Raw genomic sequence first — 24,463 nt, forward strand, 5'->3', positions numbered from 1 at the left:
TCCCTAAGAATAGGCATACCCTTATTCTTTTCCTGCCTCAGTTTTTGTCATGTCTCTGAATACTCTCATTACCTCCCATGACATCAGCTTTCTTGATACACTGGCAATTTCCAAATCTCTTCCTCTGCCCCCAGATCTCTCTACCTAAGATCTCGTTAATGCCTGGCACACAGTAGACACTTGAACATCTCCACCTGGAGGACCCAGGGCCCTCAAAACTCAGTCAGTCCTTAACTAAATTAACCATCCTTCCTCAAGCCCCTCCCATTCCTTTGTTTCCTCTTTTGGCAAAAGACACTGTCATCTACTTGGTTAAGCCAGAAACCTAAGAGTCACCTTAGACTCACTTCCCTCTTCCTTACCTCATATCTGATCAGGCAGTCACCCAGTCTGCTGATTCCACTTCCTTCATCTCTTGAACTGGCTTCTTTTGTCTAACTTCATAGTCACATCATCTCTCACCTGCATTCCCACAAAAATCCTTTTTCTTGTTGTTGGCCTTGTCATTCTTACTGATGCCCCTCCCTGCAACCCCCACCCAACTCATCCATTTTCCAAGAAGCTGACAGAGTGATCTTCCAAAAATGCCAGTCTAATCCCACTTCTGCAGTGTCACAATAGAACACAAACCCTGTTTGCCTGAACAACCTTACCTCCTGCTACCCCAGCAGCAAGCCTGTGGTCTCTTCTTTTTTTCTCCACTTGTTATTTGTTGTCTTCACCTGGAAAGCTTTCTCCTCTTTTTGTCTCACAAACTCATTTCTCCCTATCCTTTAGAATGTGTAAGCTGCTATCTCATCTCTGGAAAGAGTTCGCTAAACCCCATACCCCTATCTGGGTGAGGAACCCCTCCAGAAAGACCCTGAGCCACCAGGAATCTTGGTACTTAAATGGTTTCTTATAATTTACTAATTGTCTGCTGTAGTAGGCTGAACTCTGAGGCTAGAGCCTAACTAAGTCTTGTATCAGGGGGTTCTGACTTTATAGAAAGTGTTTAGTAATTATTTGTTGGATAGAAGTTCTTTGGAGAAACAAAATTCTAGGAATGGGGTTCACATGTGCAAGCCCACTTGCAAGAAATATATACTAGTATAACTTGCTTTTCCAAAGAGTTGTATAGATTTATACTGCCACCAGCAATGGTACTGTATCAATTGGAGGACTTTTTTTCACCATGAGTCAGAACTATGTATTGTGTCAGAATGTTGGTATTTCTACTATAAAAGTATGTCATCATTTGGAGTAATGTAATGTATTAGAAGGGCTTCCCTGGTGGCTCAGTGATAAAGAATCTACCTGCCCAATCAGGAGACTTGGGTTTGATCCCTGGATCTGGAAGATCCCATGGAGGGGGAAATTGCCACCCACTTCAGTATTCTTCCCTGGGAAATCCCAGGGACAGAGGAGCCTGGTGGGCTACAGTCCATGGAGTTGAAAACAGTTGGACACGCCTTAGTAACTAGTAAACAGCCACAATTCAATAGAACTTTATGCGGCGATGGACATCCTATCTCTACACTGTCCAATATGGGAACCACAAGTGTGTGGCTACTGACTGAGCACTGGAGATATGACTAACATGACTAAGAAACTGGACTTTTTGTTTTTTTTAGTTAATTTAAATTTAAATGTATTCAATACTCACATGTGACAAGTGGTTATCATATTGGACAGTGCAACTCTAGAGAGAAAAAGGAAAATCATTCAGCAGATACAATTGCTACATTCTGGGTTCCTTTCTTTTTAAATGCTAGTGGTATAAGCGCACATCACTAAGCTGTGACCAGTTCACAAATGGTGTCATTGTTATTATTAGTAAGCACTGCCTAGTTTGGGAAACATTTTTATTTTTAATGGTGCTTTCATCAGGAGAGTAACACCTTACCTCAGGAATACAACCAAAGCATCTAATTCTGGAGACTTGAAGAGAACTGGGAAATGTTACTCACAGTGCTTTTTATTAAGAGGCAGGCACTTAGCCATTCCAAAGGAGGCCAGAAGCCTAACGCTTTCAGAGGCATCTGCTCGACTGGTTTTTCCACATAAGTTGCCAAACCTGTTTTCATTAGGCAGGAAATGAAGCAACTTTTCAGGGAGAGAGCCTGGCATCTGCATCTGCATCTCTTCAGCGGGGTCCATCAGCCCTCTACCTTTCAGTGCTGTGCTTTAGTTGCTTACTTATGCTCAATTCTATGCGACCCCATGGACTGTAGCCCGCCACACTCCTCTGTCCATGGGGATTCTCCAGGCAAGAATACTGGAGTGGGTTGCCATGCTCTCCTCCATCTACCTTCTGGTGGGCCTAGGTAACTAGGCGCTATTCAACCTAAGAGCAGGATGGACTGAACTTTTTTCTCTCAATGTGGTTTCCTTAAGATTTCAAACCCAAAGGTATATTTTTATTCAGTGTACCTGTTTTGATTCTCCAAATAACTTACATGCCTTTAAAATAAGGAAACTTTTATTTATTGTGCACAATTATATATACGTAGACTTCTCTGGTGGCTCAGACAGTAAAGAATCCACCTGCAATGCAGGAGACCTGGGTTCCATCCTGGGTGGGGAAGATCCCCTGAAGAAGGGAATGGCTACCTACTCCAATATTCTTGCCTGAAAAATCTGGTTGACAGAGGAACCTGTTGGGCTACAGTCCATGGGGTCGCAAACAGTTGGACACGACTGAGTGACTAACGCACAACAGAGGACTCTACAATGAATAAATGTACTGAGTTGAATTTGATGAATCCTGCCTGATAAGCATTTGTGACCTACTTTGGGGCTTCCCTTCCCTTGTGGTTCAGCTGGTAAAGAATCCCCTGCAATGCAGGAGACCTGGGTTCGATCCCTGGGTTGGAAAGATCCCCTGGAGAATGGAAAGGCTACCCACTCCAGTATTCTGGCCTGGAGAATTCCATGGACTGCTATAGTCCATGGGGTCGCAAAGAGTCGGAAACGACTGAGCGACTTTCACTTAAAAAAAAAAAAGCCTCAGAAGCTGTTGATGGAAGAGGGGCTTTAATCTCGGTTGGAGTTGTTGGGAATGTGCCAAGGAGATAACTTGGAGTATATTTTCCGCAAAAGTCTTGTTTTATTATTTAACACGAACATCTAACACCCTCCGAATTCAGGGTATCAATTGTTGAGCCGAGCAATGTGGGGTACAGTCCTGGATGTGTATGTGTGTGTGTTGGCTAGCCGGTCTGGTCTCTAGGCAGGACAAAAAGAAACTTTGGGGATTCCCCGGTTATTTCTTTTGGAAGAGAATTGGGAAGAAGGCTCTGCAAACCTCTCCAAAAAGTGTTCGTACAAGATGCGCACGCGACCTTGGAGGCAGAAAGAAAGTGTCAGTCGCTCAGTCTAGCTCTTTGCGACCCCATGGACCCACCAGGCTCCTTTGTCCATGGGGTTCTCCAGGCCAGAATACTGGGGTGGGTTGCCATTCCCTTCTCCAGGGGATTTTCCCCGACTCAGGGATCCGAACCTATGTCTTCCGCATTGCAGGCGGATTCTTTCCCCGCGGACAATCAGACCACCCCAGAACTCACTGCTGCACGCGAATTTGCAGCGCTTACCCGGCGCGCGCCCGGAGCCGGACCTGCTGCCCCCAGTGCGCGCCGCGGAGCGAACCATCGGGTCCGCCGGAGGGGGGTTGGGGGTGGGGGCCGCGGGACGCTCGGCCCTCGAGGTCTCCCTGCTGCCGCTCCCCTCTTCCGTCCTCGGCCGAGAGTCGCGCACGGCGCTCCGCGGGGACTCCGGGGGCACGGCGCCGGCAAGCCCTCCCCCCGGCCGTGCTGGGGTGGTAGCGGCCCACTTGAGAGTTTCCGCGGCCCGGCTGCGGGCGCAGAGGCGCTGCCTTGGCCTGGGGGCGGGCCGTTGGCGCCGCCGCGGAGGGAGGGACAAAGGGGTGGGTCCCCGCCGACTTGCACCGGGCTGAAACCCGGCTGCAGGGCGGGCGACTGACCTGCAGCCTGGAGGAGGAAGAGCGGGGCCCAGGACAGGCGCTCCCACGCGGTACCCGCGCCCGAAGATGCCGGTGCGAGGAGATCGCGGGTTTCCACCTCGGCAGGAAATGTCAGGTTGGCTCCCTGTAAGTTCCCTCTTGCGTTCCGCTTGGTTGGGAGAAGGGTCGCGAGGAGAGAGCCTGGGAGCGCGTGGTGGGCTTCCCGGATGCGCCATGGGTGACTGGGATTCTCCCATGCGGAGGTGGGGTTGAGGGCAGCGGGTAGGTTTCACCGGACGGGGGTGGTGGCTCCTGGCTATAGAGGCTCCTGGATCCTTCTCTCTGTTCTCTAAAGTCACTTGGATTTCGGGTTAAGTCGCAAGTAGGGAAAAACTGTCGAACTCTGTCTTGGATCCCTACTACTTCGGGGGCGTCTCGTTGTACCTGCTGTGTCGCCTGCCCTGTGCCTATGTTTTCCTTCTCTGTTTCAAACCTCACTCTGATTGATGCAAAATTACAAGCGTGTGTGCGTGAGACACACTGACAACTCTTTGAAGACCAGAATCCTAATGTTCTCTTTTAATCAGTTACATCTGCAGTAGAAGTAAAAGTTGTTTGCTGTAGGAAATGGAGATGGGGTTTGGGAGGACGCCACAAGAAGAGAGTGATGAATGCTTTGTACTCTGGTATTATCCTACCTGTCACCAGTTCCTTTTCTGTCTTCATTTGTGAAGTCTCTGCTTTACACAGTAGTTTATTTTAAATTATAAATAATCAGGGTTTTGACTACAGGGTTTTGACATTCTTGAAATGTGGATGAACTTGGGAGTGAATACTCCAGGGCTTAGTAATGGAAAGGAATACAGCCTCCCACCTCTGTTTTAGCTTCAGCTCTTAGGCAGCGCTGCCGCCTTGGCAGCTGTCTAGACTGAATAACGGTTGTGGTTTCCCTGCGGTTCCCAGTGGAAACTGCCCTCATCCCGTCATAGAAACTGCCCTCCCTTCCTCAGTTAGGGGGATCCCAGCAGAGAAGGCAAGAGGCCCTGTCCTTAGATCTTTAGGTGGTCTGGGGCAGCTGTGGTGACACTCTGGGAGAACAGGTCCACTTGTGTCTGTATTATTTCTGGGCGAGACAGTCTGCATGCAGACCTTGGAATCAGACTGTTTTCATTTTAAGTGAGGAGTTAGTGGTCATGATTGCATTTGTAGTAGAGTGCCATGTGATATCCTGCCTTAAAGAATGAAATTTGGTTATTCGATAAATTTTCATGACTGGCTTCACTTCAGTGTGGGGATGCCTCTGTCACCCTGCCTTGTTGGGGAAGAATGCAAATCTTTCAGACTCTGATGTATTCCAATTAGAGATATGGGCAGGATGCTGTAGTTTTCCCTCTCCGGGGAGATGAAAGAAGGGGGGGTGCCTTACTAAGGCAGTGGTGGCTTTTGAGGTTTTTCTTGCGCTTTTTCCAAGCTGCTGTCAGAGATTGACAAGCTGCTGTCAGAGATTGACGAAGGGAGATTTCCCCCACCCCAATTCGCTGCTGCAACTTTTTCAGGACCACACAGCTAATAACGTAATGAGCACCTACTTGTGCTGGTCCATTGTGAAGAGGTGAATGCATGAGATAAGCAAGACTTAATTTCTGTCTTTTAAGAGTCTGCTGTGCGAGCTGAAAATTTTAGGTGTGTTTTTAGATTGTGCAGACTCTCTCTGCTGGAATACCTGTGGCTGAAGGAGACGATGTGAGATACAGATGCACACTCTGCAGTACAGAAATGCAACAAAGTGTGGGATTGTCCTGTGCACACTCCCTTCAGGGATTCTTTTGGGGAAGAAAGTTTGCCATTTGAACAGATTCCTCACAGCTTAAGTCAGTCCAGAAGATGGGGCTAATAACTCACCTCACAGGGTTGAGTGAGGACTGAGTGAAATGTGCCAGGGTGCCTGGCTAGTGGGTGCTAAATAAACAGTAGCTAGTACAGTCGTTCCTTGGTATCATGGGAGGGGGGAGAATGGTCCCAGGACCTCCGTAGGATACCAAAATCCAAAGATGCTCAAAGTCCTTAATATAAAATGGCATGCATAGTATTTTCTGGTAACATCAAGGCATCCTCCTGTACACTTTAAATCATCTCTAGGTTAAGATCCCCTAGAGGAGGGGCATGGCAACCCACTCCAGTATTTTTGTCTGGAGAATCTCATGGACAGAGGAGCCTAGCAGCTACATTCCATAGGGTTGCAAAGGGTCCATAGGGCTGCAAATAGTCCCACAGGACTGAAGTGACTGAGCATGCAAGCACAGGCTACTTACAATACCATATACAATGTATATACAAAGTATTGTATATACATAGTTGTAATCACAATGTAAATGATGTGTAAATAGTTCTTGGTGTGGCAAATTCAAGTTTTGCTTTCTGGAGCTTTCTGGGATTTCTCCCCTGCCCCCATACAGTTTTGATCCATCATTGGTTGAATCCTCAGGATATGGAGGGCTGACTGTAGTATGAACCAAAACAGGTGCTGAAAACTCTTTAAGTGCAGGATCCTGGGTTGCTAAGGCAAGTGGGACCTAGAAGCAGAAATAAGAGATGCCAGGTAGGTTTCAGGGCAGTTGCTAGGGGAAAGAACAAGAGATGCTCACACTGCTGAAAGACCTTGAAAGCCAGTAAGAGAACTTTAAGAAAAAGCCACAGAAATCCCTAATGTATTAATGACTTGACTTTTTCTGCAAAGGAGTGAGCCAGTTTCCTAGTAAACACTATCCCACACCCCCTACATAGGGAATATTACTATTTTGGGGGCACTCATAAGCTTAAGATCCCCAATTTTTTAGCATCACTTGCTGGGGAGTTCCATTTGCAAGGATTTCTGCCTCCATTTGTTTAACTTTTAGTCTAGTTCTTTGTATATTGACAGAAGGTCACTTCTGTGGGAGAAGTGCCTGGGAATTTGAGGGAGATGATAAAATCCCCAGTGACTTTAGCAAGTTTTTCTTTTCTGAAGAAATTCTTAGGAGACAGATAAGTTCTTGAAACGAGGCAGGGCCACTTGAGTCTTGTGTGCTGTCATATGTTCTATAGTTGAAAAAGTCATGCAGATTTGGTGGGAGAGTAGCTTGACATGTGGGAAGGGCGGGTGGGGTTAGGAAGGGTTAGTAATCATGCTGAAACTTTCAGCATACCTCTACCAAAAATATGAGCCATCAGGGAATTCCTTGCCTAATCCCTAAAACAAACCCCATTGAGGAGCTATGGCTGTAGATTAGCTTATCTAGGTTGAGAGCTGATACCCTATAAAACGACTTGTTGATCAGACTTGAGGCAGTAATCACAGGGCAACAAGTGCTGGGCCGGAGTGGCCTTGGACCAGCCAGCCTTGGAGTTGAGAAGAATTTTCATTGAAAATTAAGTGGACATGGTAGAATGATTGTCTAAGATGTTTTACTGAGTTCATTTCTTCATTCTAAATCCAAGGATAAGGGTCAGAAACATAGTCTCGGGTCAGATTCAACACCTGTTTAGGGGGTTAAAAACTTGTTTTACACGGCTGTTATTTTTTTAAAAAATTATTTTTTATTTTTTGGCTGCACTGGATCTTCACTGCTGAGCATGGGCTTTCTCTAGTTGTAGTGAGCGGGGGCAATGCTCTTGTTGTGGTGCAGGGGTTTCTCATTGTGGTGGCTTCTCTTGTTGAGAAGCACAGGCTGTCGGCGCACAGGCTTCAGTAGTTGCAGCACGTGGGCTCAGTAGTTGGGGCTTGTAGGTTTAGTTGCTCCACAGCATGTGGGATCTTCCTGACCAGGGATCTAACCCCTGTCCCCTGCAATAACAGGGGTGGATTAAGGTGGATTAAGGTTAAGGTGGATTCTTAACCACTGGACCACCAGGGAAGTCCTACATGGGCTTTTTTTAAGGTTCAGAAAGAAATGTTCCCTAAAGCAATTTAAAACCTACTTCATCCCCACAGGAACTTTTATGATTACCCTTGTGAGTAGAAGCTCCTTTAGCTAGCAAATTTATGAGGGTCTGAGATGGTATCTCCATTAAAAATTTTGCAAAAGCTGTATAACAGCAATGGAAAAAAGTTATCAGGCACTCAGTCCCACTATCTGCTATTGGCAATAGCTAGTTCCAGGTTTGAAGGCTATCTAGGAAAAGAGCCAAGTAAATCTGTACGCTGCCCTTGTCACCGTATGAGGAAGATAGTTCTGAGGTGGAAAGTACTAGCGTCCACTTTCACAGCTTCATTAGGAAATGCCCTTGTTAGAACTTGGCCTCTGACTGCTAGAGCCCAGGCAGACCTGCATGGGCCTTCCCCTAATGGTGAGTATATCATTCTGGCTTTTTAAGGGGACTAGAGCCTCTTCCAATGGCACCCCACTCCAGTACTCTTGCCTGGAGAATCCCAGGGATGGCAGAGCCTGGTGGGCTGCCATCTATGGGGTCGCACAGAGTCGGACACGACTGAAGTGACCTAGCAGCAGCAGCAGCAGCAGAGCCTCTTTCATCCAAAGCTGCATCAGCCTCAATAAACTGTGAGCTCAAAAGGGAGATGCAGGACTGTCATTGGAAAACTATCTATTAAAGTTTGTTATGCATTTTCTCTTGTTTTTTTTTGCTATCTCCTGAACAGTGTTTTTTCCCCAAGTATGTTGTACAGACAGACTGTACAGGGAGGGACATTGCCCATTCTTTAATTACCGTGCATTCCTCTTGTATAAATAAAAAACATAAAGCCAGTCTGTAAACTCATTTATTTCATGGATAGGTTACTTAGAATGGGGCAAAAATAAGTATTAAGTAAAACAGTGAGTTTGATTTAAGAAAAATAGTAAATTATCAGGATGAGTGGAGTGAGAATAAGATAAAAAATTGTGAAGAGAGCCCTTGAAATCTGAGATTTAGAAAATACTCTTAAATTGTGAGTGTGACATTTAGGTATGGAGAGCTAGGTATACCTTAACCACACCTTCAGGAAAGTCACCACAGCATGGCCCAGAAAAGACAGGGAAGTTGAACTTGAAGGACTTCATGTCTTAATGTGTGCATCGTGCCGTTGTCTACCCAGTTCTCTTATCTGTAACTGCAGACAGTGTATTTGTGAAGCTATTTAATGTCTCCCCTAAGTCTCATTCCTTTCTCTGCTTCCCATGAGCCATTCTGCAATTTTGAGGTCTGTTGGTGTGACATTTGCAGTAGAAGGGCATGAAAAGAGGGGAAGAGCTTTGGCACTCCTGGAGGACGTACCTCTGTTACTGAATGCATCTTAGTCACCATTCATCAGTGCTTAAGAGTAGAGAGACCCAAGCAGCCTCCCATGGAATGCATCTAACTCATTAAAAATGAAGCTCATATTGGTCTGTAAATTATACTTTAACAAGGATTGTCATAGGAATTGTAAGTCTTGAGATAGGGAAAAAGCGCCCTGCTGTGACCTGACGAAAAGAGCAATTGAGGTTCTTCGTGGTGGGTGAATAAAACCACGACAGAAAACACGTTGTTTCAGTCACCAGAATCCCTAATTCTGTGGGTGTGCAGTTTTCATGAGAAATCCTAGGCCTTCAATTAGTAACTTGTTCTTTAGTCATTTAAAGTCAGTACAGATATTTGTTTAGTGCCTCTGCCAGATGGTTAAAGTTAAATCAGGTCTTTAATCTTAAAAACAATGCAGCCTCTCTGTCACTTACACATCATGGTATCTTGCAAACCATAGCAGTATAAAATCTGATGATGATGAGTGTTTATTTTAGCTTTCAGGCTAAATATTTTGCCTGATTAGATTATAGATTATAGTTTCTACTTATGTTTCTGTTCCCCCCTCATTTTGTGTGTGTGTGGGGGGAGCGTGGGGGAGAGTTTGGAGGTATTGATAGTAGTGGTAAAAGACTGGTGATAGATCTTTTGAAAATAAAATATTTGTCTGGTGTTACAGGAAGCTCTTCTGACCCCAAGATTTCAAGTTATACTATTAATCATGGCAAAAACCTCATGTTACATCCTTGAGTACAAATGTTGACTGAATTTTACCCATATGCATATGTAAACACGGATTTCAGAGTTAATCAATACAGTAATTACTATTTGTGTCATAGACTTTACTCAGCCATATGAAATATATACATTAAGTTCACAAGAGAAAAATGATGTCATCTTTGGAAACTTTAATTGTCGTATGCTTCATCTCACAGACACCCTATATAAGCACAGGACTAAATACATAGTTATGTTTTTATAGTTAGTGACAATATAGTTAGTGAGAAGTCAGAGGCATTTAGAGGGAACATATATAATACACTGGAAGAAAATTATTGGGATAGACTTGCTGGTCGTTAAAGAGTTAGACACGACTGAGTGACTTTCACTAACAGTTATTAGGCTGTAATTAATAGATAATGATTAGAATCCAGTTGTATGTAGAATCCAGTTGTATGTTTTGTTTTGTTGGCCACAGGGCATACAGGATCTTAGTTCCCCCACCAGGGATCGAACCTGGGTCCCTTGCAGTGAAAGTGTAGCGTCCTAACCAGCGGACCACCAGGAGAGTCCCAGAATCCAGTTATATTTTTGCCATTGTATGTGTTAGAAAAAGCTTTGTTAGAGATGAGAGAATACTGCAGATACTCTAGGTTTTGTCACTTAGTTGAAGGTGAACTGGGGAAATAATGCATTCTGGTCATCAATAGGATTTAATGAACTTCTCTTCTAGGACTTGTAGCTTCATGAACCTTTGTTGTTCTTCTGATGAAATAGTGTTCCATGTGTGGCTGTTTATTTCCATTCACTGAGAGACATTTGTTATAAAGGAAGTGTTCCAAATCCTAGGTTGTGGGGTTTCTTCTCTGCCTCCTCTTGCAGAGGGCATCTGAGAGGTTGCGTGTGCTGGGCTCGGTGATGGGGAGGAGGGGTGATGTACCCATCAGAGGCTACCAGCCCATTCTCCATCCTTGAACGACTGTCTCCAAATACATCTAGCAAAGCAGAATGAAGTTCTTTGAAGAAATCAATATTAGCCATTTCTGCTTTCGAAAAGAATAGTTTAGAAGAAACTTCCTGGTGAGCTCATTTTTAATTGCTCCCTTATCCTTCTTCCCTCAGGCTGAATCAGTTACCTCCTGGCCTGTGATTGGTTAGTGTGCACAGGCTAGTGTTTATTTGAGCCCTTATCACATCTGCCTTATGCCAGTCATTTCCTGTCAGCCATGAGCCCCTCCCTGGTCTGAGTCATCTTGGTCACCCCAGACACTGACAGGTCACCAAGAACATTCACTAAAGTATTGACCACATTTTACTGACGTGATTTGGGGAAGCCTTATTGCATTAAGTAGTAAGAATGAAAGACTCATTGAGAACTTAGAAAAGTGGATTCCTGGATTCCTGACATTGATTGAGTGGATGATAGTTTGTCCATAAGAAAAAAATAATGTAGAATTTTATTAATATACAGATCCTTTCTTTGATGGTCTATAAGCTGTACTAAGAATTAGCTTGGTGAATTTAGCTAAGGCATGTAATTCTATTAATAAGTCTCAGTTACTTTATAGGGATAACTATATTTGATCATCTCTGAAGTCTCTTACTGTGCTTAAGATTCTCAGCATCCAGTGTGAAGCCTAAAGAGCATTCTAAATTTCTGTTGGTTCTTGTCACCTTGAAGCACTTTCATACTCGTTAGACAAATTGTGTGTGTTTTCTTTCTGTTTTCTCTCTGAAGAAGAGATTCAATGCAGTCTTTCTGCAAAGCAGTTTTTTAAGAGTGGCTGTCTTGTTTAGCTCATGAAGTGATGGAAAGATCTATTATTCAGTTGCAGCTTAAATAATGTACCAGCTCAGTGGGTACTGAATTCTCTTCCTCACTCTGCAGCCCCAAGTCAGCAGCTGCAACCATCTCACAGAGCTTCTTGAGAATTCTTTTTCCTTCCTCTTCCTTTTCCCCTCCACCCTTCCCAGTGAACGCTGCATCCTGGGAGGCTCCAGTATCCCCTCCCTTCCCCATGGAATCCTCTCCCAGGAACCACATTGCCTGTAGTGTGAGCACAGAAGGTAAGGCAGCCCTGTCACTAGGAGCCCTTTCTGATTTGTTCTTCACCAGTGTGCTGGAGACAGCCTCCTGGTGACTGTTGCAGGACCTCTTCCACTGTTACTGACTGACATAAAGTCACTCTCCGGCAGCCACATTTCATGGTTACCTCAGGCACATGGGAGTTTTTCTGCCTAACTTCAGGGAGAGCACTTCGCCTGCCTTGGTCAGGTCTGTTTAGTGTCTGGGTGAGTTTTAAGAGGGGAGAGAGATTTGTGGCATCTCAGACATCCGCTGAAATTTTCCAGAAATGCAACTGGAAGTATTTGTGCTTTTCCTTCTGGTGTTATTGTGAAGAGTCTAAAAACAGGCAAGTGGCAACACGTTGAAATCGAGAGGTAATGAGTTCACTTTGAATATCGGCATTTTTTCAGATTTTAATCAGAGGCCTAGGAGCAATACTCGATCAGCTTATAGTGCTTAAGTATAGTTTGCAGATGTCTTTACTCAAGAGTTGGGAAGAGACAGGAAAGGTAGACTGAATTTACCAAAGAAGTGAGGTGAAAAATATTTGCCTGAAACTGAGGGAAATTTTCCTGTGGGAACAGTGGTCTCCTGAGTGTGTCCTCAAAAGCTTACGTACTCACAGTGAAGTTTTTTCTATATTATTATTTTCATGTATTTTAAAAAACTGAAGTATAACATATATAGTAAAACACATAAGTGGGGAGCGTGATACTTTTTTTTTTAAATTGTGGCAAAACACAGTAAGATCCACAATTTTAACCATTCTAAGTGTAAATTCAGTGACATCTGGTTGTGCAGCCACCGTCACTATCCAGTTGCAGAGCTGGCTAAACTTTTACATGAATGTATGCATTGTGTGATTACCACCTGGATCAAAAAATGGAACTTTCCATCACTCTAGAAGGTTCTTCTCTCTTGCCACTTTTTCAACTATTACCACCCCACCGACAAGGGAACCTCTCTTCTGACATCTCTTACCATCATATATATAGCTTTGCTTCACTTCGATAGGATCTGTATAAATGAAATCAGCATTTGGTGTCTGGTTTCTTTCCTAAGCGTAACCTTTGTGTGGTTATGTGATTCAGTAGTTTTTAGGCTTTTCTTTGCTCAATAATATATACTTCACTTATATGAATTTACCAGTTTGTTTATTCATTCTTTTGTTGATGGATATTTCGGTTGTTGTCAGGTTTTTGTTTTGTTTTTGTTATGGGTAAAGCTGCTATGAAAGTCACCTAATACTTTGTTCTGTTGGCTTATGCACCCATTTCTCTTGTGTAAATTCCTAGGAGTAGAATTGCTGGGTCATGGGTTGCAGACATGCTTAACTTTCATTCTGTGACTGTTGAAGTCAGGCAGATCTGGGTATGAGTTCTTTTTGTCCTGAAACTTGCATGGCTTTAGGCAATTTACTTTGCTCAGCTGTGAAATGGGCATTGTATACCTCTGGGTCAGGGCTCAGTGAAGAAGACAGAGATTATTCTAGATGTTTCAAGTAGAAAGGGATTTAATGGAGGGAATTAGATGCCTACAGAACAAAAGGCTGGAGGGATGAAAACCAAGGGCCCATCACTAGGTCTCTGATTTGCCTCCTAGAAAGTTAGAAAGCTGCTTCTGCCTCGAGCCAGGACCTCTTTGGTTGTCTCAGCCTCTGTAGCCAAGAGGAGGCTGAAACGATAGGGAGCTTGGAGGTAGCTGCAAAACTGGAAAGTCAGTTTCTGCCTATGACCGCTGCTACAGGAAAAGAAAAAGGAAAACAAATGGCATCTGTTTCCCTTCATCCTTTTAGATCTTAAATAAATACTTGCACCTCATTGGTACCCTTTGGGCAAAGGGATTGGGCCTTCTAGTCTCTGGGACTAGGGGAAGCTGTGTGCCAGCAAACAAGAAATGGCATAGATGCCTCCTGGGGTTGCAATGGCAATTTCATTGCAGTGGTTATAATTTGCTTGTATTATCACTATTACCGAAGAACATGATGCCACAGTAGTCACAGGACTGCTTTCTGTAATCTGTGTTCAGAATTAGTACTTTATCAGACTTTATAGTCACCTGCTGGAGTGTGGATACCACTGTTAAGTCATCCCAAAGTATTGTCTCTGAAGGGCCTCTGTTTCTCAGCTGCTCTGTGATGGTTGGTACTTTTCAGTATGAGTAAGCTTGAGAAGTTATAATTTGCAGGCCTATAAATTAATACAGGCTGCGAAGTGACCTGGTTCTAAGAGCTGCTCTTTGATGTATAACTTTGTGAAACTTAATGAATATTTCCTTTTTTAAAAAAAAAATTTACGTATTTATTTTTGGCTGCACTGGATCTTGGAGAAGGCAATGGCACCCCACTCCAGTACTCTTTTGCCTGGAAAATCCCATGGACGGAGGAGCCTGGCAGGCTGCAGTCCATGGGGTCGCTAAGAGTCGGATACGACTGAGCGACTTCACTTTCACTTTTCACTTTCGTGCATTGGAGAAGGAAATGGCAACCCTCTCCAGTGTTCTTGCCTGGAGAATCCCAGGGATGGGGGAGCCTGGTGGGCTGCCGTCTATGGGGTCGCATAGAGTCTTGCCTGGAGAATCCCAGGGATGGGGGAGCCTGGTGGGCTGCCGTCTATGGGGTCGCATAGAGTCGGACATGACTGAAGCGACTTAGCAGCAGCAGGAGCAGCACTGGATCTTGGTTGCTGCCCGTGGGCTTTCTCTAGTTGTGGTGTGCAGGCTCAGTAGTTGTGGCATGTGGGCTTAGTTGCCCATGTGGAATCTTCTTGGACCAGGGGTCAAACCTGTGTCCTGTACATTGGCAGATGGATTCTTAACCAACCACTGAACCACCAGGGAAGTCCAAGTATTTTCTTTTTGAAGTTGTTTTGATTTATTATTATTTTTTTAATGTTTAAAGAATTTTATTGAAATACAGTTGATTTACAATGTTGTGTTAGTTTCAGGTGTACAGCAAAGCAACTCTGTTATACATGTAGATAAATATATATATATATATTAAAATATTTTCTTCCACTATAGGTTATTACAAGATACTGTAATATCCCTGTGCTATACAGTAGGCCCTTGTTGGATATCTATTTTCTATGTAGTAGTGTGTATGTTTTAATCCCAAACTCCTAACTTATCCCTCCCCCTGATTTGTTAGTTTTTAATAAAGTAAAAGGTGATATGTAAATCTGGTTTATAGATTGATGGGCTTCCTTGGTGGCTCAGATGATAAAGAATCCGTCTGCAGTACAGGACACCCGGGTTCGATCCCTGGGTTGGGAAGATCCCCTGAAGAGAATGTCCCCTTTTCCTCCCTCTGTCTTTAACTTCTTCTATCTTTTGACAAGCTAAGTGAAAAGATTCAACCTTGATCCTGTTTTGTGCCTCACGTCTCATGCTGACAGCACGTGGTAGTCTACCAAAACATTTGGCAATAGTGTCTGTCCCACTTCTTATTTGTGAAATATGAGCTGTAATGTGTTGCTCTTGAGACATTTAAAAATCTTGACTCGGTTTTTGCAAAACCGTCCCTATATAATGATGCCCCATGTGGAAAGAACTGAGTTTTTCTTAATTTAGAATGTCTGTGAATCTTCTCTCTCATTCAAAGAATTTTGCCTATGACCCTGACTAGGGACGTTACTACTGTTGCTTTCAGGTGAGTAGCTAGAAACAGACCAGCCAAGTGATTTATTGATTCATATTATATTTTAGGCTTAGATCTATAGTGCTGCTTCTGAAGACTCCTTGCAGAGAAATTTGAAGTGGTAAGGAAAGCAAATGTTCTAAGTGCCAAGATAAGCATGAGCAGTAACTTCATTTCAGCCACTGGTTTAGCAGTTAGAGTGAGCTGGCTCTGTGCAAAAGCTCGCTTAAATTTGAATGTGCTAGAAATATACTGACAGAATCTCCTGTTTTATCTCTTTTTTCGCCTGACTTAGCAAGTCAACCAGGGCTAACAGTGGATGTCCAAACAGTTTACAGTGGCTAATACAATGCACAAAAGCTTTCTTTGTTTGGAGAGTGGAAAATAGAGCTGAAGGGGGGCTTCTTAAGGGCACTGACCTAATTTCACTCCTACGACAAAAATGATTAGTTTTAAACATATGTGTATTTCTGATCCAGGTGTCTATGAATATTTCAGCTAGTAATGTTACAGCCTGAGGAGGGGTCGCACAGTGGTGCTTTGTGTATTTTTACAAAGCAGCCTTATTTTTATTTGACAGTGTCCTTTAAACTTAAAACAAAAAGTCAAATTCTGGCACGAAATGATAATTCCACAAAAGCCAAGGAATTAAGAACGGCAGCTGGCGTTGCATCATCACCCCTCTCAGTCCTTGAAACCTCCTCACATTTGGGAACTGGTTAGTCACCAGCTTTTTAAAGATAAAGTTCTCTGAGGGCCGTTTCTGTGTAAAATGTGGGGAAATAGAGCTGAGTTAAAAGTAAAGTTAGTTCAGGCATTGCCAAATTTTATGAATTTCTTGAATTTCATGTTTATGATTTACTTTGTCTAGAAATCACATGTCAGCAATGTTTTTACTATCTATTACCCCAGAATATTTGCAGGCAGTATGCGCTGCCTTAAAGAATCTCTCTCGCTTATTAATAGAACCAAGGGGAGTACACATGTCACTGGCGTGGGGGAGGGAGGAAGCTCATTGGGCTTTGGTGTAGTAATAAGCTCCAAGGAACAATGGCATTGTTGTTCTAAGTGGTCTTCGAGTGTGATTAGTTGGTGACCTATAAATGTTGGCCCGATTGGATTATGCCCCAGTGATGAACTGTCCTGAGAAAATGACAGTCACTCACCTGTCACTCCAGACAGTCACCAGACTTGTCCTTTCAGCTTTACATTTGGGGTAATGATTTATGCAGCGAGGTGCCCTTGACACTGGGCTGGTATTCTACCTGTCTGCTGTCTGTCTGTCTCTTTTGTCTCTTCCAGCTTGGATATTGTTGGCTCCATCTGTGTAGTGTGCAACATGGATAGTTCAATTTCTCCATGAGAGGCAACATAAGCTTTTTGATTGGGATGAGCTTCGTCAAAATGAATGCTTGGAAAACAGTAAACTGCAAAATAAATGTCCTCAATTAAATGTAAGCTTCAGGGGGCTTGTGTTTATCCTTTTGGAAGAGCAGTGTGTTTTATGAGAGGCCTAGGTTCTGCCTAGCGTTGGAAGGAGGGTCACTTGTAACACTGGATGGCGGGGAGGGGGGTGATTTTGAATTTTCGAGGGCAGGTCTGGTTCTTGGCATTACTACTCCAGGCATAGAATAGTTGCTTAGTAAATGAAGGAAGGTGAAAGTAGGAGAATGGAGACAGTCCTAAAAAACTGAAATGAGATTGCTCTGGGTATGTATTCTCGTGCCTTGTTCACTGTGTTTCCCACTGCCGCCACCCCCCCCCCCCAAAAAAAAACCATGCAGGTGGCTTGGAGACTGAAGCTGCAACATTCCATTCCATTATTGGATGAACAAATGTAAAATAGGCATTAATGGACTTTATAGAATGACTCTGAGGCTGTGTCCTTGATTTCTGCAAACATGGGTATGTTGGGGGCTGGCTTACTAAAGTTCCACCCAAGTGTCCAGTAGAACTCCTGTTGTCTCTGTAAAATACCTAATGGTCAGCAGACCCCAGGACACAAAGTAAAATGCAGACAGACTTTTCTCTGGTGAAGTAAGAGAAGCCACATGGCTGATGCAGGGTTAGTACAGTGTTAGACCTTAGTACAGACCTCACTGAATCCTCCCAACCAACTGGGGGTGGGTGTTAAAACTCGATTTTATAGGTGAGGATAATGAGGCTCAGAAATGTTAAGTAACATGTCCAGTGTCGCATAGCTTGTGTGAGAGGGAGGGAATTTGAGTCAAGGTCCATTTAATTTGAAACTTACAGGTGCTTTCAGCTCCCAGCTCTGCTTTCCAGAATCAGATGAGCAGAGAAGTAAGAGGGAGAAGGTAATGGCCCTCTCTCTGTTGATTTGTAGGATTTTTTTTCACATTATCACTGAAAGTATACAGCAAGTTTTCCTCCAGGGAGTCACAATGCAATAGCAATGTTTTTAAGAGTTGTTTTCATTCTTCAATGGCCCATGTGTGTCCATTACTGTAGGAAGAACCAAAGACGCTAAGGTGAGCAAGACAGTTTTATGGGAAAGTCGATTATGTAGGCTACTAGTGAAAATCAGTTTTGTTATAGAAAAATTAAGACTCTCAAGTGAGAGTGTCCACTTTCTTCAAGTCCACAGCCTCTAGTTAGAAATGACTGTGTAATCCCATCCCACAGAAAACAACAGTTGTTGTTAATGTCAAGAAAAAATTGTTGTGGCTACAAAGCATCTGAGTTGTGGAATTTGAAAGAATGTTCATCTTGGATATGCTGTGTTTGGGAACTTGCCTGTTAAGGATCAGAATTCCATTATTAGTTTCGTCAGGATCAAAGTACATCTTTTAAATAACACTAAGAGGTGTAGGTCACCAGACAAGCACAGTTTAGTGGCAGGTAGGTCATCTTTTTGTGATATCTAGCTGAGACTGAAGGCATTGATATATAAAACTGAGAGATTGAGTTGGGGATAAAGATAGAGAATTTTGGAGCCAGAGCATTTGGCGATGGAGTGCTGGGGGGTTTGCCTTTGGAGGCTTTGGGGTAGGAGGACGTTGAAAACCGGAGCAACAAGCACAAAGGGTAGAAAGAGCTAGACAGGCTCCAAGTACAAACTTTGTTTCTCTCCTGTTCCCCCTGGAGTCCTGCTAAGGGCATTTTTGTCATCCTCACAGCCTCACCGCATGGCATTCTTCCCCGAGGACCCAGACTTGAGGAGTTCCATGAGCTTCCATAGACAGTCTAATAAGGCTGACATTGTTTGAAATGTTGGTTCTTGGTTCGGAGCTCAGCCATGACAAAAGCTGGATATGTAATTCTGACCAGATTCTGTGGTGGGTGATGGAAACTTCTAGTGTTCTCATGTTCTCTTTAAAAAATGTCTTCTCCAGTGGCACTGGTCTTGGTCTGTAGGTGCCACGTGCTCATTGTCTTTTTGTGGGGGCACACAGGCAGCAGCCCAGCTTGAGAGCAGAACCAAGGTTTTCACTTCTCTGTGTTCAGCACATTTCCTCACAGTGTCTTGCCCAATCAGTTTGTTGATAACGCTCCCACCTGTAGTTAATTATCCACTTGGAGGATTATCTGAAGCAAGATTTTGATCTCAGGCCAGCTTCCCATGTGGTATGTGATTGGAGGTTGTTAACAAGTTCAGATTTTTGTTTAGGTAAAATATAACCAGAAGTTCCATTGCTACCAAAACCAAGGGTAGTTCACTTTGAATTGACCTAACTTTGCAATTATGTCTCCACACCTTGTATGTGTATTTGTGTGCTCAGTTTTGTCAGACTCTTGGTGGCCCCATGAAGGATAACCCGCCAGTCTCTTCTGTCCATGGAATTTTCTAGGCAAGAAGACTGGAGTGGGTTGCCATTTCCTACTCCAGGGGATCTTCCCGACCCAGGGATCAAACCCACGTCCCTTGTGTCTCCTGCATTGGCAGGTGGATTCTTTACCACTGAACCTCCTGGGAAAGCCCCTATTCACTAAGAACTAACACCTTATTAACTAAAAAGAAAAAGAAACAAGAAAACAAAATTATCCCCAAACAGTGACTAGATGGTGAGCCAGTTGAGAAGTTATGAGTGTAGACTTCCTCCAAGTTAAGAAGTATCTTAAGTGGGAGAAAGTGTGGAGAATACATGTCAAAGCGCATTTTAAGGTGTGGAAAAGCTATAACACTGAAATGTCCTTCAATGATAAAACATTTCTGCCTGAGTTTTGAATGTTGTTATTTATGCTCTGAATTTCCAGTTTTGGACCAAATACTGTTTGTTGTATTTCTTTTCTTTTCTTTTTTTTTTAGTTCTACCAGTTTATTGCTACCAACCCATCTCCCTCCACCCTCATGCACGTGTGCTCAGTCATGTAACCCCATGGACTGCAGCCCACCAGGCTCCTCTGTCCATGGACTTTTCCAGGCAAGAATACTGGAGTGGGTTGCCATTTCCTTCTCCATGTTTGTTGTATTTCTAAGTGGTTGGCTATTTCATTTCTAAACAATTCATTCTTCCCTGGGGGATGGAAGGGACTTCAAAGATATAATAAACCGTCACCATGGTCAAAGTCATGAAGAAATGTTGCTCAGAAGAGGAATTAATGTTGTTCTTTGGGTTTGGAAAAACTTGGGGCTGACAGATCAGTGACTGACACCCCAGTTCAGTACGCATTCACTGCCATTGTTTCCAGACTATTCTAAGCCTTTCTACATCCTAAAAAAAAGGCATCCTCTGAGGGTAGGGACTGTTGTTCTATGTTGATAGGCCTTTGTTTTCAAAGCCTGAGTCACTGTAGATACTTAAATGCTGAATGACTAAATGAGATCTTAAAAAAAAATCTTTTATTAAATGTATACCATATCGCCTTTTTTAGAGTGAGACTTATTTAATAGAGGAAGTACCCCCTCGTTTGTGTGACACTTTACAGTTTGTAAAAACTTCCATGTAAAATTCTCAGTTGATCTTCTCAGAGAACCCTGTGAGGTGGGTACTATTACCTGAGCTGTGCAGCGAGCTTAGAAGTTTTACAGCTGGTTAGTGACAAACCAGGGGCTCATCTGTTGACAAACTAGAACAGCTGGAGAGAGCTCCAGAGTGTTGTGTTGTTGACTGGCCCCCGACCCCAGCCTCCAGGGAAGCAGAAGTCTGAGTCTTCTTGGCAAATGCAGTAGGAGTCCTTACCTGGATTTCCTTAATTATTTATTTTGGCCTTATCACGCGGTGGCTTTGAGATCTTAGTTCCCCACTAGGAATTGAACCCTGGGCCCTCAGCAGTGCAAGCACTGAGTCCTAACCACCGGACCGCCAGAGAATTCCCCAGTGGAGCACTCTTGATAGTGCATTTGGTTCCCGTGGTCCTTTGGCTTTTTCCATGTCTGTATCTATTTCTCAGAATGCCTGGTAAACATTCCTGTTGCAGGCCCTGATAGCAGTTTCTTGCCCACTCCTAAATTATGTACTTGCAAAGGTGACTTTGGAATTTGGCTTAGAAATGGTGGTTTGATTTAAACTTTCCTCACAGTAGAAGGTGGAGAAGGCAATGGCACCCCACTCCAGTACTCTTGCCTGGAAAATCCCATGGACGGAGGAGCCTGGTAGGCTACAGCCCGTGGGGTCGCTAAGAGTCGGACAGGACTGAGCGACTTCACTTTCACTTTTCCCTTTCGTGCACTGGAGAAGGAAATGGCAACCCACTCCAGTGTTCTTGCCTGGAGGATCCCAGGGACGGCGGAGCCTGGTGGGCTGCCGTCTATGGGGTTGCACGGAGTCGGACACGACTGAAGCGACTTAGCAGTTAGCACAGTAGAAGGGGGATCTTGACTGGGGCTTAAACCCTGGGGTAAGCCCTCAGCCTCAGCTGCTCTGAGAAGGCCATTACTGCCCCAGACTGAAACCCCGGGATTCAGTGAAGCTCTCCCCTTCTTCCTCCTTCCCACCTCTGGTATTCAGTAACCCCCTGGGGCTGTCGACCTCAGCTTAGACTTCTTTCCTGCTTCTCAGGAAAATGAGGAGTCTGGTCTCAAATAGATAAAAATACAAATCCACTCGTGCCCTTGACCCATCTCGAACTTTTACTCATTTTTTTCTTGCATGAGACCAGGATGCTTACTGAGACCCGGGTTCCCCCATCGGCCTCCCCCTCTGTGTCCCAGCCATGGTGGTTTCTCGCTGTGTCCTCTCTCAGTGGATTGAAGTCCCTATTTCCACGGGGTCACTGAAGAGGAAAGCCTTCCCTGATCTCCCTGGAGAGGCCAGCTCCTCCTGTTCTAGACCTTTCTGTACTTTCCCTTCACAGCATGTGTCACAGTTTTTGTTCTACAGTTGCTGACAGACTCCTTGATTTACAGCTGAGCCCCCATCAGCCTGTAAGCTCCATGAAGGCAGGATTTTATTTTTCTCACTGTTTAATTTCTAGTGCTCAGTACAAAGCCTGGCATGAAAAAAGGTGTTTAATAAACATTTATTGGGTGAATCAACGAATGGATTCCACCTTCTATGTGAAACTTCAATTCCGATAACTCTTCCTCCTAGAAATTATATTCCAGCAATTAGGTCTAGAGATTAACAATGAGAAAGTGCTGTCTTCTACCTTCCACATGGTTTCACTTGCTTTGACTATCCCACAACCAGAACAGGGTCAAAAACCTTATAAGGTGTCAGTTGATTGTAATATGCTCCAGTGGTTTTGTTTTGTTTTTGGCTGCCCCAAGTGGCATGCAGGGTCTTAGTTCCCTGACCTGGGATCAAACCCATACCCCCTGGAGTCCATCTACTGTTTTCTTTTGTTTTTTCCCCAAACTTTAAACTTTTTATTTTGTATTGGGGTGTAGCTGATTAACAATGTGTTGATAGTTTCAGGTGAACAGTGAGCGGAAGTACTCAGCCACACATACACATGCATCCATTCTCCCCCAAACCACTCCCAACCAGGCTGGCACATAACACTGAGCAGAGTTCCATGTGTTATACAATAGATTCTAGTGGGTTTTTTTTTTTTTTTAATAGTATATGTATGACTAAAAGTGTAAAAGTGTAATTTTCCACTTTGGGTTTTCTCCCTTGAATTGCATATGTACCTTGCCTATCATAAAAACTATAGTGTGGGGTTTTATTGTAATTATTAAAATTGATTTCTAATCTCCGAATTACATTTTGAAATTTTTAATTTGAAGGGAAACGGCATCTCTCCTTTTTGATGAGTGCATCTTTGCGCCACCTAGTGGGTTATGTCTGTTACTATGTGGTGGCCTTGCCGATTTCCTGATAAACACAAATTCCATGAAAGGGTGGTGAATGTTGGGTGTCTTCTTATGCTTTAAGATTGCAAACAGTTTCTGCCAATAATTTATTTTACTAGGCATAGACAAGTTTTTTGAGAGGAGCTCAGGATTGTTTAATTCAGAATTTAAAAAATAATACTGACCTATGTCTGAAATTTCCCGTGTCACCAGTAAAGGAAAAGTGTGTACAATATATATTGTACACATTTTTATGGACTGCCCATTTAACTCAATTTATATAATAATGCCATGCAAGATGCTAGATTAAAGAAGGTTTTCTCCTTCTAAGTTTAGCAATAAGGCTGTTCTACACATCTGAACTTTTTCTTTCAGTTTTGTCATGAGAAAAAAATAGAAGGCCAACTTTTTTGATACAACTTGCTTCCATCTCTTCTGTTTTATTATTAAGTCAAAATCATTATTAAGGCTTGCTGATGTGCACTTTCATTATTTTTAATAGTTTGGCTTGGGCTCCCACCTTTCTTGGTGTGGGAGCTGGATGCAGGAAACCTCACCTTTCCCCTTCCTGTCTCTGCTCTTTGCTGTCCCCTCCCCTTAATGCAGTGTTTTCTTCAACAGTTGGATGGGTCTTTGTTTTCCTCCATTGATTCCCTGAGATGGTGCACACTCATCATGATGAATGTACCATGTGAGTATGCATTCCATTGTCAAGTTTATATCTAAAATGTGCAAGTATACAACTCAACAAGAGAACAACCCAATCAAAAAATGGGCAGAAGACCGAAATATACATTTCTCCGAAGAAGACGTACAAATGGCCAAGAGGCACATGAAAAGATGCTCAACATTGCTAATTATTAGAGAAATAGAAGTCAAAACTACAATGAGGTGCCACCTCACACCAGTCAGAATGGCAGTCATTAAAAAGTCTACAGATAACAAATGGTAGAGAGGATAAGGAGAAAAGGGAATCCTCCTACACTGTTGGTGGGAATGTGAAGTGGTACAGCCACTATGGAGAACAGTATGGAGGTTCCTTAAAAAACTAAAAATATAACTACCATATGACCTAGCAATTCCACTCCTGGGCATATATCCAGACAAAACTCTAGTTCAGAAAGATACATGTACTCCTATGTTCATAGCAGCGCTGTTCACAATAGTCAAGACATGGAAACAGCCTAAATATCCATGAATGGATGAATGGATAAAGAAGATATGGTACATACATACCATGGAATACTACTCAGCCATAAAAAGAACAAAAGAATGCCACTTGCAGCAACATGGATGCAATTAAAAAATAAGTAAAGTCAGAAAGAGAAAGGACCAAAGAAAGGCAATGCCAAAGAGTGTTCAAACTACCTCCCAATTGGACTCATCTCACACGCTAGTAAAGGAATGCTCACAATTCTCCAAGCCAGGCTTCAACAGTACATGAACTGTGAACTTCCACATGTTCAAGCTGGACTTAGAAAAGACAGAGGAACCAGAGATCAAATCACCAGCATCCGCTGGATCATTGAAAAAGCAAGAGAGTTCCAGAAAAACATCTAATACTGCTTTATGGACCTACACCAAAGCCTCTGTCTGTGTGGATCACAACAGACTGTGGAAAATTCTTCAAGAGATGGGAAT

General features: G+C 43.5%; 1 protein-coding gene across 13 annotated transcripts in view; it reads left to right on the forward strand.

Annotated features, from left to right (window-relative positions):
• The window catches only part of TJP2 (tight junction protein 2), a 127,457-nt gene that overhangs the window by 42,977 nt on the left and 60,017 nt on the right, over positions 1 to 24,463 (forward strand). For 6 of the 13 annotated variants that reach the window (XM_081503416.1, XM_081503421.1, XM_081503465.1 and 3 more), the window contains exon 1: positions 3,918 to 4,087. The exons of 5 other annotated variants lie outside the window; for them this stretch is intronic. In XM_081503416.1, coding sequence (XP_081359542.1) covers positions 4,028 to 4,087 — 60 coding nt within the window. In that variant the 5' untranslated portion in view covers positions 3,918 to 4,027. Of the gene's footprint in view, positions 1 to 3,917; positions 4,088 to 8,134; positions 8,267 to 23,428; positions 23,514 to 24,463 lie in introns of those variants that run through there. 2 more of the 13 variants (XM_081503436.1, XM_081503440.1) reach the window with 2 other exon arrangements.

The sequence above is a fragment of the Giraffa tippelskirchi genome, chromosome 1 (genome assembly GCF_054371585.1).
Source record: "Giraffa tippelskirchi isolate mGirTip1 chromosome 1, T2T-mGirTip1v1.2.pri, whole genome shotgun sequence".
NCBI lineage: Eukaryota > Metazoa > Chordata > Mammalia > Artiodactyla > Giraffidae > Giraffa > Giraffa tippelskirchi.